General features: G+C 31.3%; 1 protein-coding gene across 3 annotated transcripts in view; it reads right to left on the bottom strand.

Annotated features, from left to right (window-relative positions):
• Positions 1-17,477, bottom strand: part of LOC126847039 (growth factor receptor-bound protein 14-like) — a 90,126-nt gene that overhangs the window by 59,224 nt on the left and 13,425 nt on the right. For 2 of the 3 annotated variants that reach the window (XM_050587021.1, XM_050587012.1), the window contains exons 2-7: positions 11,408-11,514; positions 10,754-10,919; positions 10,079-10,209; positions 9,948-10,019; positions 7,404-7,535; positions 6,537-6,602 (exon numbers count right to left, since the gene is read on the bottom strand). In XM_050587021.1, the coding sequence (XP_050442978.1) occupies positions 6,537-6,602; positions 7,404-7,535; positions 9,948-10,019; positions 10,079-10,209; positions 10,754-10,919; positions 11,408-11,473 (633 nt within the window). In that variant the 5' untranslated portion in view covers positions 11,474-11,514. The remainder of the gene's footprint in view (positions 1-6,536; positions 6,603-7,403; positions 7,536-9,947; positions 10,020-10,078; positions 10,210-10,753; positions 10,920-11,407; positions 11,515-17,477) is intronic. The other variant, XM_050587029.1, reaches the window with a different exon arrangement.

Below are 17,477 nucleotides of genomic sequence, written 5' to 3'. Positions count from 1 at the left end.
ATTAAAATAGAATGAAAGACATTGAAAACCGGGAGAAAACCCCTACTAGTAATCATAAATAATAGGAAAATTTGCTTAAGTATTTCTGCCCGACTATATAAACACTATTAGCTTACAATATTAGACAACTTTATATTTTTTAGAGTATTTTCCAGAACTCTATCGACTTTGGAAACTTTAATGGTACCATGTTTTTTCAATAAATTAAGAAGAATTGGTCGATAACCAGTTTTGGATAATTACTTCGATACTAAATTTCAAAACTTAAATAACATAGGTAGTATTTTTCGAAAACTGGTTACTGGAACATGTTTACTGTTTAGCGTGTAATTGTTAATTTAAAACCAGCGTTAAATATAATAATTAACGTTTTAAGTTTAAAATTTCACTAGGATGCTGGAAAATACTAAAAGAAGTAAAAATATTTAGTGATTTTTTGACGTTGTAAAATAACATAAACTAAACTATTTCTAAAATAAAACTACAAGTTGCTATTATTGTTTAAACAGAAAATCAGTGTCGTTAACGAATCATCCTGTACATAATAGCATATAGCTGTTCGACAGGGTCTACCCAACGGCCACATACTAAATTAGCTGGGACAGAATATTTTCTATTAATTTCCCGTCTCCTCACTGTAGAACATTTTTCTGGCAATTCATCCGCTCATTTGCCGGGCTGCTTCTTGTATGTAGGCAATGTTTTTTTCGGTACTTGAAAAATACAAGAAAAAGAGCGAAAGAATGCGGCGGTGGATCTTCTTTTTTGATAATGCCGAGAAAACCGTTGTGGGTAGGGCAAGATTTCGGTAGTGAAATAGAACTTTTGGACTAGCGCCAGGGTTTTTTTTTTTTTTTTACTTAAAATTCGGTCAATTATCGGGCAATAATAATAATAATAATAATAATATGTCTTGCTCGGCCAAAAGCGTTATCGGTTTGCGCGTGTTGGAATACTTGGCAACAGCGTGTGGTACGCGTGAAGTGCACCGACCAGAACTAAACGTAAATTTTGATTGACACACGGCTAATGGTGTGACGTTGTCAGATTTCCCGTCGGGAATGACTGGAACACTACGGTTGATATATTATATTTTTTCTCACAAACGTAAGAAAAAATGTATATAGGTGCAGTACCCTGATTAGAGTTCCCAAGGAAATTTGGTAAAAAATACTCTAGAAAAAACATACAGTACGCATGTCTGTAAAAAATTGTAAAAAAAAAATCCTGAACAGGAGAATTATAACTGATAATAAATAACAAAGGTAATCAGAGACTTGAACGCAATTTTGGGACTACGCCCGCACAAAACCCCCATTTGTTTTTAAAATTAGCTTAAAACATAAGCCCTCAGGGGAGGCTAAATTAGAAAAATAAATATGTCCAAATTGTTATCCCAATTGCACCAATGACTGCGCATCAAGGAGGGGGAGGGATAAGCCGGGACAAGGAGTGGAATGAAATGAGTTAAAAAGGCGACTTTATTAGTAAAAATTATAACCGTTTTTTACTAATGCTGTGAAAAATGTATGTTCTTGAAAAATGTTTCTTGTTCTTTTATTTTTAAAAACAAAAGGTTAATTTAATTTTAAATATTTGAAAAAAGACAAGTTATAATTAAATGAATATATATACTATAATGATTGGAGACTGATATTATACTATTATAAAAATAGCGTACCTAATTATACATAATAATATGGCATAGATTAAAACATAATTTGGTGAACTAACCCATTAAAATGAAGTTATAACTAAATCTATTACTCGGTTATCTGATTTAATTTCTTCATAAGCTTCTGGAAACACACCTTGATAGTTGATACCGATTCTGTTATGTTGCGATTTGGAATGTCGGTGTTTTTCTTTGAACCACTATAATAGACCTAATATCTTGGGTAACCAAAAATTTAAATAAAGACGATTCGCATTTTAATATATATATTACTGGAAATGAATTTTCATTTAGCAGTTAATAGTTTATACAAATTAATAAGCCGACATACTAAAATGATTCGTTAAACGTCAATTATTTTTTGTTGCTTTATTTTACGTTTAATATTCTTATTTATAAGCGAAGAAGATTGAAAATTTAAAGACAAAATTATTACCAAATAACAGCGACACCGAATTAGTCATCGAAAAAGTATATGTGGTTAAACTCGGTTGTAAAAAATGTATAAGAAAGTTTCAAAAGACTAAAGACTTGTATTAAACGTTTTATTGATTTTTAATTTTAAAATGATATAATATATAAATAATAATTTCCTCTATTATGACTTGTTAGGTACTTATGAATTGTGATATAAATATTGAATGTTATATATTACCCTGTAACGCTTTAATGTCATTAGGCACTGGGAGTACCTACCTAACAACGGATAACTTAAAATATATTTTACAATATCACTAAATCAATAGAACTAATCGATTAAAAGAAGTATTAAGCCCTGAACCGAAATTTATTTTAACTTAGTTACCCATACGACTCTTTTCAAAACGATGAAAAATACTCAACAGTTTCTCTGATATTAATCGAAGCTAAAATATGTAAATTAATCTAACAGATATAATAAAAAATGATGATTAAAATGTAGATATCTGTTTGTAATTCATTTTTACCACAATTTTTTTTAAGAGTTTTCTTCCCCCGATTTAAATTTTCCGGGAAATTTTCAATTTCTCATCCTAATCACATTGTCTTTCGGTGCACTTATCCTTTAACAATTTTTTTAGGAGTTATACATTATTGCAACAACAAAGCGTACCGACACCGTGTCCGCCATATAATATAATATTTTATCGTTAGTTTTTATCGTTTTATACAATCATTAAGCGAAAAAATAAAATAATAATAATAAAAGTAATCGCTTAGACATTAGTAGTTTTTTATTTTTTCACTAAATTGTTAGTGCCGAGAACAAAGCGATTAACATTGTGTGAGTGTGTGAAACGACTGGTTTTTTTTTTACTATCATCGTGTACGTCATATCCCACCTTATGAACTTTTCAAAAATATCTACCAAAATTTCTTTATTATGTATGTTATTAGAACATAAAATTATGTAGATTCGTACGAAACGAGATCCTATTATCGTTTTTATCATTTTTATTATTGGCCAATTAATTTGCAAACTATATAAAAAAAAAAGTTTTTGAGAAAAAAATACAAATCGACAGTTTATTTATTTATACATCTTCAATAAAACAACAATAATATATATAAAAAGGTATATTTTACGGCCGTATAAATATGTACCCTATTATTTAACTGAATAAAATCGGTAGTTTAACTGGCCATTAAATTTGGAAAAAGTCCTAAGTGTTACTTATCATTTCGACGAATTGAATATTAATGAAATAAAAAAATAACGAGTTAGATTTTTTTGAGTTTTATTTCTTTTTTAATTTTGGACCGACCGAATTGATTCTGACAAACCCGTTTAGCCAAACGCCCGGCCACGGTACCTAAAAATGTATTTATAGAAATAAAACGAACTTGACATTGATTTAAAAAATAGCAAATATATAACTGCACCAAATTAATTCAAACGAGTCGACTTTTTCAGCAGCGCGGTCGTACTTGTACAACTAGTATGAACAATAGAGCTTGTCAAATTATTTTTGTAATATTACCACACATTTAATAAAATATATATGTATATATTACCACACGTGCCATAGCCAAAAGTAATTAAGTACACTGATACAAGGTCGGCGACAGCATTTTTCACAAATAGTATGGTTGGTCCGCTCAATTGGATTGGATTACAAATTTAAGTCATCCGTTCCCCCCCCCCCCACTTATAGGATAATTTAAACTTCTATCGAAACCTGTCTCTACGATATCAACTTTATACTTAAAGTGATCCACCGAGGAAAACAATGCTAATGGCATAGTTTTTCTTATTCTACAACGTTGTACAATTTCCAAATATTTTCGTGCTCATTCTAGAGTTCGATTAACTTTCAAAGTTTAAATGTGTTGGACGGAAATCAACTCCTATTGTGACTTCTAGGAGGAAATTCTTGTTTATTTCCAAAAAAAATTTGTTTGCAAAAACGTTATAATTGTTCAACATCAAAAAATCTGTTGCGTTTAGTTTAACACCAACAAGTTTTGCAACAGTTTTATAAACCGAATTCACGGTTCTAGATTGGAAATAGTATACCAAAGGTCTTTTACAAAGATTGTACAAGAAAAATAATATGATCATTGATATCTTCTTTTTTTTTATATATAGATAGATGTATCAATTTCAACATATCATTTTGTTGATACATTGCATCAAGTAGTAAACATTTTTTTTTGCTACTTGACACGTGTATCAAGTATCAATCTTGGTAGTTGACATTCGATACACTATTGAAAAAAGTTGGCAATAAAAAAATAAAATTGAACTCTTATTGAAGTCAATTCACACGAATTCAGTTTGTTTATTTCGATTAAAAATTGCAATCAACACTCATAAATCAAATTAATTCGCTCTCTTTCTACATTAGGATGTATGTCTAATATAGCACCGCTTATTGGTCTCAAACGCATGAAAACTAGTTGTGCTCCGACCCCCTTAAAGGGTAGTTTATCAATTCTCACAATGAATAGAGAAAAACTTTATCTATGGGGTGGCGTTTTTATTTTTTCGATATCTATACTTAATATTTTTTTGTAAAAACCATGCTGCGGCCCCCTTAATTGGATCATAAATATAATTTTGTTTTATGATCAGCTGATTTTCTGTCTCTTATCAATCGTCCATTATCCGTTATCTGAAAACCCATCGTTTTTTTCTTATCACAGCTCCATCCCTATCCCCTATTTTTATCATCTAAAAAAATAATATAAGACATGTTGGAAAAAAACCGGGCTTTTGTCAACTCTGCTGTTACATACATTTAAAAATACAAATTATAAATCGTATTCGATTGTTATCATATTTCATACGTGACCGCCTCTCTGGCTACATCAAAGATAGATAATATAATAAACTAGATTGCTAACTAGTGATAATAATTAAAGTCGACGTCCGCCATTTTTGTAGGATTTTACATAACTATTTGTTATCTGTGATGAATCAACACTAGATCGTATAGACTAATTCCACTAGATCGTAATATACCCATTATTCTTATCTAGGGCTACACAGGTTTTCAGTTTTTGGCCAGGGATAGCTGCGGATTATTCTACACCGATAATAATAATATGTCCATATCGACAATCCTAAGCGACAATATTGCAATGATGATGGACGATTTTCGAAATCATCATCCTCCAGGGACAGACTATAACAATATTTAATTAACGTCGACCGAGGCACATATATGTCCTACGACGGTCTGGCAGGTATTATTATTATTATTATTTATCAACGCGATCACGCAAAATACACACTGTCTCCATTTATATAATATAATATATATGCATATAAATGGAGACAGACATTCAAACGGACAGAAACGAGGAAATACCGTCCAAAACCCGCGGTTGCTGATTGATAGGTTCGGCAAAATATACACGGCTATTGAATATTATAATTACAATTATTATTATTATTATTTCTGTAACCATCAGCAGTAAAAGCAGCAGCAGCTGTAGATGTTCATAAACGACAGCGACAGAATGATAAATCAACATTGTACACGGACGGCATTATTATTATTTATTACGCTTTGACGGACCGTAGGCGATATTTTTTTACTTTTTTTTTTATTTCATACCGAACAAAATAAAAAAAAAATAGTCACGGAAAGTAAACGAGTGAAGGAGTCTTTGATTTATCTACACAAAAGAAAAGAGGAAGAAGAATAAGTAAATATCGCGCGAGTGCCCAATTATTAATGGAAGAGAGAGGAGGACTTCACCGGGGTCCAAAAATATCATGACGAAGAAAACTGCTTAAAACCTAAATAAGAAAAGCAAAAAAATAAAAATGTATTTTTAATTTTTAAAACTGAAAATGTAATATATATTAAAACCGCCTTTCCAGGGGGCATAGTATAAAACTAATAATGGAAACAAATTTTACGTCCATTTGTGATGTTAAAAATTGAAAAAAGGGTAAAGTAATTATTATGTATGAAATTGAATTTTTTTTCTAATAAGAAAAAAAAGTGTAACACCTAATGCTAACATCCAAAAAAATATATTTCTCCTCGTAAATTATTATTTTTTTTTTTAATTCAGTATAAAATAATGAAGGATTTATTTTTTACCATTAAATTTTGTTTAAATAATAAGTTTTGATAAAACGTTATCCGTTTTGTCCGGTTAAGTTGTGAATCGGCGGGACCGGCTGTTGGGGACCGTTCCAAGTAGTGAATTTGTTTTATTTTACATTTGTTTTTTGGGTCGGTCGCCGCCAGATGCTGTTGTCACTCATGATATAATATTATATTCATATGAATTCCATTTGTTTTTTATAAATACATATTTAATTTGATACATCGCTGCGGGATCGTACGTTGCCAAGTGACACAGGGTATAAAGGATCGACAGGACTCGTTTACGGGCGAAAAATCAACCAAAATCCACTTACCGATTTGCCGTTTCGGAAACATCCGCCGTTCTTTGTGTGCTTGATGAATGTCACGACACTCTGGTACTGGAAATTATTCATCGTTTCCTCGTTAGCAACACATTATCGTCGGTCGTAAATAGGTGTGTAGCCATTGATTGTATTAAATATGCAGATTACCGGTGCTGTACACAACAATGACGGCAACCGATTTCGTACGGGGTTCCCGCCGTCAACAGAGTTGCCGTTCTTGTGTACACAGCATCGTTTATCAGTACATTATTTTATGTTCAACGGTATAACTCGGGGGTCACAATAAGTAAAATGTTATTACCAGGAAAGCGAAAAGACCAGCTGCAGTGTGACCGGATAACGAAATAACATTTTTTTTAAACTCACTACTGCAACCGTGTGATACAAAACTTATTAGTTATAATGCTATCACATTGTCATATTATGAAATTGTAATTTATCTGTTTGTCTGTGTAATTGATAAGAGTAATGCCATAATTGAAGTATACAAGTTTGTTGCACATATACCCCCCCGCCTTCTTCGTCAAATATTCGATGATAAATATGTCGGTGTAACGAGAGACAAAATCAAGTATATACGAGTATGTACACAGTCAACTATATAGTAAGAGTAAAATTGATGTGTCTTTACACTGCCATTTTATTTCTGACGATAACAATTCGAGTCTATGTGCAATAACCTGTGTATTTAAACCATGGGTGTTTAACAACTTATTAAGTATTTCATTTTATTCAAAGTGGTCACACTGTCGTTCGCCTTTTTGGCTACTTCGTTTCCGAGTAAAAGGTATTATATAATGTTACAGGCTCTGTATACATGTTTACTCTATGGTATAACCGCGGGCGAATACTTACATTTGGCGACAGGTACAATTGTCTAGCCTTCAGCAACAATATCGTCGTGTCCCAAGATGGTTCAGATTTGTTGCAATCGAATATCCACACTTTGTCATAATGCAACGGTTCCGTGTCACCGTTCAAAATTTTCTACGACAACATAAATAATGTTACCGGTAAGTTAGGTTAGGTTAGATGTTTATCATTAGGGTCATTATAAATGATTTATTATAGCGCCGATGCGGAGCTGAGAAGGTATTGTTTTTATTTTAATTTTGTCTCGACCATACCGTTTGCAAGAAACGATTTTAGTTTTCTCGGTTTTGTAATAGACATGTTTATTAATAAATAAAATAAATTACCTACAATTACTGTACTTTGAATTATTTCGACCATTTTTGTTGTCGACATTTAAAAATATGTTTTATTATTTTCGTCCGAAGAAAGAAAAAGAGAACTTTTACAGTTTTTTACTTCTCAAAAATAAAAATTAAATACTGCAAACGCAGTTCTAGAAAACGAAAAAAAACTATTATCTCCTCATGTCACATTCTATAATTCGGAATGCGATTATTTTGGCAGAGTTTCAAAAGTCTTAAAGTTAAATGGAATTTTCCAAGAAATATAATAAAACTTTTCCAACGGCTTTGTGACAGAAACATAAAAATATCCCATGGTTACACATTTAATTTGTAAAAAATTTATCTTATTTTTACAATGATGTATTTTATTTATTTATTTTTTTTATATCTGGACTCATTTACCATCTGTAAACGTTGACAAACTAGACAAATACCATAAGCCTTTTTCTCCAGAAGGGATTTAAACTTTTTCTTTATTTACTTTTTTCGAGCGTCGTTTTACGACTTGAGGTCTGAAAATTGCACAGAATCTATAGTGGGCTATAACATAAGTACAATTTTCTCGAAAATCTGGTGTCAAACTTTGATTTTGCTAAGGAAACCCCCAAAAAAAAATGTTTTCATGTTGTTGGTTTACTTATTGGTAACAAAGGCAACGAATTTTTATTAGGAAAGACAGACGATCAACCCTAATCGTATCCACCCTTTTACTAAAAATACAATTTTAAACACATTGCTACCATAATAATAATTTTATTGTAATTAAATATTTCTGTCATCTACAGATTAGCTAGCACGGAAGCGTTTATTTGAAAATGATGAGTTTATTACTTTCAGTATTAACAATTCGTGTAGACCCGTGAACTCCCCTGTCCCCCAATATACTCCGTCACCAGTGGCGTGCACAGGGTAGGGCATGATGGGGATATATCCCACCCCCATTGGCCTTTTTTTTTTACTTTTAACATGAAAGTTTATCAACATAATATGTAATTTTTACGCACCCGTTGAAAACAAAATTTATCATCGAAATATAACTGATAAGTGATACCAATGACATTAACCACAATTACATGACATTATTTTTGACACCCCCCCCCCATACAAAATTCCTGCGCACGCCACTGTTTGTCACTGTGTTGGCATTTTATTACTATTCAATAACATTTCCATTGTGATTAGCGGTATTTACATTACGTTATTATCATTCAGATGCACGACAAAAGTTATCGATAAATAATTCAGTTTTCGTCTTTGATTAGTATTCCGAACTTGGCCGAAGGTATAAGAAAAAACAAATTAACATTATAAATTAGCAATGGTTCGATCCGAGATAGTGACAATAATATGTGACAATATAAAAATGTATGCGAGATATTGCTCAATTGTCGGTTCGGTGTAGGTCGACAAAGAGACAACGCAATTTGTTTTCAAACAACTTCCATAAAAATATTGTATTTATAAAATAGTTATACCTAGTTGAAATTTAGTAAAAACCGTCATATCGCGCAAGTTCGGCAACGGTCGGACTTGTTCGGGCTTGTCCGGCGGATGTGATTACATAAAAACTCAATCTAACTACCTATTTCCTCTGCTCCATGGAAAAACATTAAATCCCCTTTTGCCTTTCTTTTCCTTCCCATCTTCTCAGTTTCTTCAATCTAAGATTAGGATATGCAGCTGATAATAGCTGCGGATAAAGTATGAGAGATTAGGGATAAAACGGATTTAACGGATCTTAATTCTTATTGTGAAATCTGAATTCTCTTAACACTAATCGCTTATCAGCCGCTGTCTCGTATCAAACGTGACCGATTTAGCACATTGACCGATTGGACATTAAAAAAAAAAATTAAAAATAGACTGTTTTGAGCATATTCGTTGACATAAAAAGCGTTGGTAAAAAAATGTAAAAATCTATTATCTATCATTTAATCTGCTATTAACACATTTTGAAATATTAACAATGTACTTTATGGGAAAGGTCAGTTGAGTAACACTTTTCAATAAGATCGAAATCTGTTCTATTGTTCACCTACAGTAAGAGATAAGGAAGTGTGTGATAAGGATGGGATGGGTGACACGTTTTTAGCAGTGGGTGGGTGCAAAGAACATAATATTTATAATTATCGTATGTTTTACCTTCGTGTGTAGGACTTTTTTTGTTAATACATTAATAATTGAAGTAAATAGTAAATACCTCAATGATTTTGTGTCTAGTCTTTCCATTGGGATTGTCGTCCAAGTCCAACATTTTGTAGAAACAGAACTCCTGCAAGAAATCATGGAATAGTCGATAAACCTATGTAACGAGCATGCATTGATATTGACTTTTACTTCCGGACGTTCGAATATGTCATACACCTTGGGATTATATCGTAACGTCAATATCCGGTCGACGTTTTCTGGTTGCATTCGGTAGAAACACGACAGTACGGACTCGTGGCTTTCCAACGTTCGTTCTAAAACACAAAAAGCAACTTGTAGGTACAATTTCGATTTTAACGTGGATATATTTTGGGCTAGGGATATTATCTGCAATTAGCAGCATTACGACACTGCAAAGTTAGGTTAGGTTAGGCTATTAGGGTAGGATTGTGGAAAAGAGTGAAAGCTAAATGGATATCAGTGATAAGAGATAAGTGATACGACACAGCTGATAAAGACTGCTGACGAGAGATCAGTGATAAGAGACTGATCTGATAACAAGTCCGCCTTAAGGGGCTGAGAGTCTAGCTGAACTCTGAAGTTAAAGTCATTGTGACACGGCAAAGTAAAAGTAATTGGGGAGAAAGACAATGGGAGGAGTAGAGAAGGAAGAAGGATGTGGCGGAAAGAGGGGATGGGTGAAAGGGAAAGGTAAGCGGAGGGACAGAAGAGGGAAGAACATAGTATTGTTTTCGAAGCACAAAACCTCATGCATGATTCTATATTTTTCCGTGTAGCGTTAAAATATACTTCAATTTATTCTTTGGGAGGGGGGGGGGGTTAAGGTCTATCGATTACCTATTTGTTTGTCTTTCCAAACTTCTACAATGGTCCAATCGTAACATCTCTTTGGTCTGTTGTTGTTTTTTGTCAACAGCGACGTGCATACTTCAAAGGGCGTCGTTTCGGAGCTAACATAGACCGTCTGACGATCACCGTCAGAATTGTAAATGTCAATGTTTCTCTAAAATTAAGTGTAATTTTTATTATGAAAACAAATGACATCTAACGACGGATATATATATTAAACTAGATTGCCAAGTGTAAATGCCGAAAATAGAGACAATTGAAGTTACCATTTTCTGCCATACTTGTGGGAATTAGAACCTTGTCACATGAAAATATGTTTATAACAATTATAATTTGTAAATTAAGTTGATAACACAATATCACATAAATATATATAATAACATTATTGTTATACACACACAAATCTCACAAAAATGGCGGACGTCGCCTTCGACTCTTATCACTAGTTAGCAATCTAGTTTATTATGTACATCTGTGTATCTAACTGATAACAGCTTAGTACAGATAACAGTTTACAGGTGATAAGCGATGAAAGATAACACTGGTTTTTTCGGACGGGTGATAATTCTTCGGTGGCGGTTTTTTTTAATTAAATGATAAATTTTTTTTGTTTAATTATAATAATAATATCATTTGACTTACCGAAGTACAACCGAGTTCAATCGACTGGCATTCTTCTAGTTTTTTATACGGCGAAAACGAATTCATAGTCGTTCACGTCGGCTGGTCTACCGATAAACTTTCTGCCACTGAAATACAAATTAATATGTCATTAATTCGGTATAGATATATACAGAAAAAACTTAAGCAACACTTAATATTTTATCATTTTTTTAATTTAAGCGTGTACGAGATGATTCGATTCATTTAACGTAAGACACTAATTTTTTCTTAAAATATATGCAACTATGTAGATTTTCTTTGTTAAAAACATTTTTGTTTATGTTATTTTACAATGTGATAAAATTACTAAATATTTACTGTTTAGTTTTTTCAAGAGCTGTATCAACATTTGTAACTTAAATGGTAAGGTATATATTTATTTAACTTTTTAGGTTAAAAACACTTTATTGAAAATGTTCTAACTAATCTATGACATGCATACGTTAACGTTCAAGTTATAAAACTCGGTAAAGCTCTGAAATATACTAAAAAAAGATAAATATTTAATAATTTTATAGTATTTTAAAATAAAGGCGTTTTCAAAAAGGACACGAATTTAATCTTGCCTTTAATCGATCCGATCGTCCTGTAAGTATACGAATTAATTAAATTGAAAAAAAAAAACAAACAAAAACAGTAAAGTTAGTCGAATAAAACAGTTGACTCTCTTTAGTGCAACATGGCATCTACATAGAACTCATAGTGAGAACATTTTATTTCATAACGTAATAAGATAGGTACATGTACATAATATTGTTATGTGTTCCAGAGTACAAGGTTATATTTACGGAAAGCACACTAGAAAATATAATATTAATGATATTGTGTAAACAATAACGAATACCGCGTTTGTTTTGGTTGTCAAAAAACCGTGTTTACATTTAAATAATTTACTATAGACCGAGTAAAAACTGAAGACAATGTTAGGTAGCACACTCGGGCAATACGAAAAATTATTTTTAAATAAGCTTCAACGCTAAGTACAACAAACAATAAAAAACATGGTAAAATGCTTAGCGGTTAGGTGTATGTTACCATCCGATGATAACATTTCGATTTTATAATTTTTACACAATTTATACAGAATGATTCATTAAGGATAAGACAATCGTTTAAAAATAATTGCGACTTTGTAGTTTTTCTAATTGAACACAATGGTTTATTTTCATAAAAAATTCAAAACTGGTTATCGACCAGAAAAAATGTTCAGTAAATCATTCACAGTTTAACTAATCTAATTAAACATATACGTTCCCATTTAAGTTTCAAAAGTCGATGGCCGCCTGAAAAAAAGGTAAGTTTTAGGTAATTTTATAATTTTGAAAAATACGAACATAAACAAAAATGTTTTCAAAACGAAAATCTACAAAGTTTAATGTGTGGCTCTCAACGAATCATTCTGTACGTACTGATTATTATTTCGGTACTTATAACGATATACATCCACAATTGAATTGCTGCGATAAGTTTATTAACAACATTCGTTCAAAACAATTAAATGCTCTTGTAAATGTATCGTAATAATTATTATGTAATCCAATTGAAATTAATTGATTTGATTCGTTTCGACTTGGTACCACGATAACGATAATAATTAAACCGTTAATTAGATTTTTGTTCTAATTTTACATAATAAATTAAAACGATAAACGACGTAAAAAAAATCAATAACGTTCTCATGTAAAAAAAAAAAAAAACAATAAGAATTAGGAGGATAATAATATTGTACCTAATAAGTTTATTATGTGTGTGCATTATAATGATGTCAAGTAATAGAGATCACGTCTTGACTCAGAAATAGCACATGCAACATTTTTAAATGTTTGTAACGTTGCGCGTTCTCATTATGACAGATTAATCGTTTCTAATTTAGTCGGAATTACAACACTATTTAAGTGTACTTATGGATTCATTAGCTGCTTAACCTTTGCGAGGGGTTATAGCGTTTTGAGGGTATCTTACGATCCGGCATGGCTAATGCAATACATTAAGAAAATGCTGTCAAATTTTAATTCACATGTAATTGAGTGCGGGGAGATTACAGGTTTTTTTGGAATATTTACAACTGAACGTGATAAAATCACTTTCGAATAAACGCTTCACTTAAATAGGCAAATCAATAAAATAATGAAAACATTTTTCCTGTATACCTGTTGATTCGTTCATTCTTTTTTATCGTTTCCCCTAATCATGTTTAAGAAAATTATATAATTTGTGGTCCACAATTGATAAAAAAACAACGTAAATGTCGGGCCAACAATTTGACGTACCGCTGTATCAAATAAACTAATGAAAATGATGTACATACTTTTGTTCGATTGTCTGGTAAATCACTATCATAAAAGTAACAACCTAAAAATTTACTATTGTCAAAGTGTAATTTTTTTTTTTTTTTGGTTTTCCTTAAACAAAAAATTGAAAATACAATTTTGAGAAGAAGAAGTAAATGTTATAGCCCAACTACTTGATTTTCTTTCAGTCCAAATGTTTTGACATTAGTTGTAATTATTAAATTAATAATTTCAATATTTGCTTGGTAATGTTTTATCAAATAAATTAATAACAATTATGTCATTTTGTTCGATTGTCTGGTATGGTATTGTTATTATTAAGTTAACGTGCGTTAGCATTTATGTTAAAAAAATAATACCCAAAGAAATAGGGTTAATTCAATTTGAGGAATGTAACTTTTGTAATTCATTTTCAATCCACCTGCGATGCATTTAAAAAAAGACTGGATATAACGTGGTAAGAAACGTGCAAAAGCCTTAAAAAATATGATGACCATAATTTTTTAGTTGAAAATTATTAATAACTAATGCGTTTATTACTATGTTTGCATGCAATAGTTAATGCTGCATTAATAATGCATTTAAACCGTTTTTATTGCGAATTAATTATTTCAATCTATTCCTCGAATTGAATTAAATTTCAACCTGAACTCAACTCAATTCATATGAAATTAAGTTATGTTTGAGCCGAATTAATTAATTTCTTTAAACACATGTAAACCCTTGTTTTCAAAGTTTTATTTATTGTAATATTATTAAGGTTCAACCGAATCGGATTAAAACATTCACAATTATTGACATTAGCATAAATATTTAACACCAACTATGAGAGTTGAACACAAAAAAAAAATAATTCTTTTCTAATAGCGGTTTAGATTTTAATGTTATTTATTAGCTGAAGAAAATGTGTTTTTGGAAATTATATTTTTCTTTTTTTAGTATTAAGGTGCACGTTATATAATGCAATGGCGCCATCGACAGCAGAAATCGGTATAATGATAAAAGATGAGTAAGCGCCCTAAGAGTAGTAGTAATTCATCAAAAATGTCATATGCAGCGAAAATTAAAAAATGAAATTTATATCAAATGAACATTTCCACCTACATATAAACGTGGGGGAAAAAAGAAACTTTTTTTATTCCAGTTAGGTTTTCCGTTTGCTGGGATATCACAATATATATACTTATAAATATAAACATTTTTAAGAATTATTATTATTGTAAATTTAGTTTTTTTCCGGGGGGTTTTCTTTATTGAAAAACATAAGATATTATTAACTTATAGTAAATAACATCCCCCACAAGTTCGGTAGTAATAAGACTATTTTTCAAAAAGTTTAACGTGCTGAAGCTAATTTTAAAATATGTAATTTTTTGTTTGTATTTATCTCGAATTTGAAGGGTGGAACTTTTGTTATGTATCTTTGTGGTACGATTCCTGTCTGGATCTATAGAGTTTAGCGGTTCGAAAGATATCCAAAAAGTCTACAAAAAAAAAACATTATTGCAAAAACAACATCTTTTCAAAAGTTAAAAGCCAAAAGTAAATCGATCAAATGCAGAATGACTCATCCGAGTTTTTACAAAAGACGGTTTCTCTTCTCGAACTTAAGAAAGCAATTGGCCACAATACAATACAAGAGGGACCGAGCGCACTGCTGTATTTTTATTCTACAAGTCATACGATTTGGTCAGACTAATGTTACTTACTTTTCAATCGGCTGCCAAACAAAAAGACAATATCGGATACTAAACATTACTTAACAATTTTTACTTAACTTTATAAAGAGAATTTCGAGTCAGGGACGAGAATGCCGGATGAATGAAAAATTCCTTAGTGATTTGGAGAGCAGAGAAATTAGTTTGACGATAGTTTTATAAAAGTTTGTTGTATAATTATTTTTTGGCATTCTAAAGATGACTGGAATTTATTACGAAATCCTCTCTAATAAAAGTTTTCGACTAAACCCGGTTTGTGTTCTCTCTAGTCATCAAGAAACTAAACAAATATTTTCTTAATATTTTGGAATGTTATATTGGTGAAGCGAGAGGCTTTTATTTTGAGTTCTGAAATCTTTGTTATAAAATGTAAAGATCAATAAAAATTCAAACGAATATTAGACAATGGATTTCACTAAAATTCATGTAAATATACAGGGTGATCCATTTAACGCAAGACGCTCATTTTCTCGAAAAATAATCACAATTTTACAGTTTTTCTTTTTTGAAAAAAATCTTGTTGCACGACATTACAAAATTACCATCTAATTGTCATTTTTTAGCAACCTTTTACAGGTGGGTACACCAACTTTTGAATAATATATTAAACAGGAACGTATCTATGTTTAGTTAACTTTTTGGAAATATTATGCTGAACATTTTGACTGACTGGTCACCAGTTTTGAAAAATTCAATTAACCAATAATATAATCTTGATAACTCTGAAATGAATAATTATCCAAAACTGGTTATCGACCAATCAAAATTGACAGCAAATTTATTTAAAGCGTTTTTTTTTAATATAAACGTTTCCATTAAAGTTTCAGAAAGTCGATATAGCTGTGAAAAATACCAACAAATATTCAATTCTGAAGTATCTCTATAAAGAAAAACTATAAAATTGCAAATACTTCAAGTGAAATTTTTTTTTTTTTAAACGGACACGGAATAATCGTGTAAATATAATTATCATTCTTATTGATTTCCTCTGAAGTAGTGGTTATTACTTCAGTGCATACTGCACAGTAAAAAATATATCACCCATGGCCAATGGTTTTGCGCAACACCGTACAATACCCTTGTGCGAACAATGTGCGGATAAAAGCATAGCACAATGCACAAATCGAATTTTATCCCATACAGATTGTAATCGCATGCACGATGCACACAAAGGTTAGGCGACCGACCAAAATTCCTATTACTGCATGCATTCTGGATTATAATTATCATAATAGATATGGTCACGTGCTGTTCGGTGTCAACCGAAAGGCCGGTATGAATATGTCAAATTTCCAATATTTCCACCAGAATGTGACGCGGGAACCACATGGCATTTGTATGGAATATTCTTTAGACATTGTCAAACCAAAAAATAACCGTTAACCCTTTCCCGCAGTAGCCAAAAGAGGTAGAAATTTTTTTTCATTATTTCGCTTTTTTATATAGAATTAATGACAGCACAATCACGTTGTAGATAGATCTAGTGTGGTTCAACAACATCCATATGCTATTAATTTAGTACACTTCTAACTGATGTAATATAATATGTTTATTTTTGAATATATTCGCTTGGAAAGCTTATTAAACGGTTTGCAGTGAAAATGCATGTTATGAAATAATTGGCAAATTCACAGTTTAAATGTTCTTAAGGATTCAACACTTGAAGAAACTCTCGAGCCTTAGCAATACCGTGGTTTGCGTCAAGACACTGCAATCTATGAGATAAAACACGAACTAGTTATTTATTAAAGGCAATACATTTTTTTTAAATGACCTGAAGAAAATGTTGTTATAAAAGTCACTTATATTCTTTGTGCTATGCGATTTATGGCTGATTTCTCGTCATCTAATCCAAAATGAATGTACTAATAAATACAGAATACAAATTCGTACGATGCTTTTACGAAATATAATAGTCAACCAACCGAAAAACGTATCCCGTTATTGGTTGGGATAGATAATACCTTGTCATTGTTCAATTAATAAAATAGTCATTCGAATACAGTGTATGGGCCAAAACGCCAAAGACAAACGAACGTT

Source organism: Adelges cooleyi, unplaced genomic scaffold, assembly GCF_023614345.1.
Source record: "Adelges cooleyi isolate 19-005CV unplaced genomic scaffold, UGA_ACOO_1.1 ACOO_flye_CR_arks_rails_tigmint_CR_PRNA_108, whole genome shotgun sequence".
NCBI lineage: Eukaryota > Metazoa > Arthropoda > Insecta > Hemiptera > Adelgidae > Adelges > Adelges cooleyi.
The sequence above is the reverse complement of the archived record's forward strand: the minus strand, read 5'-3'. Positions and strand labels throughout refer to the sequence as shown.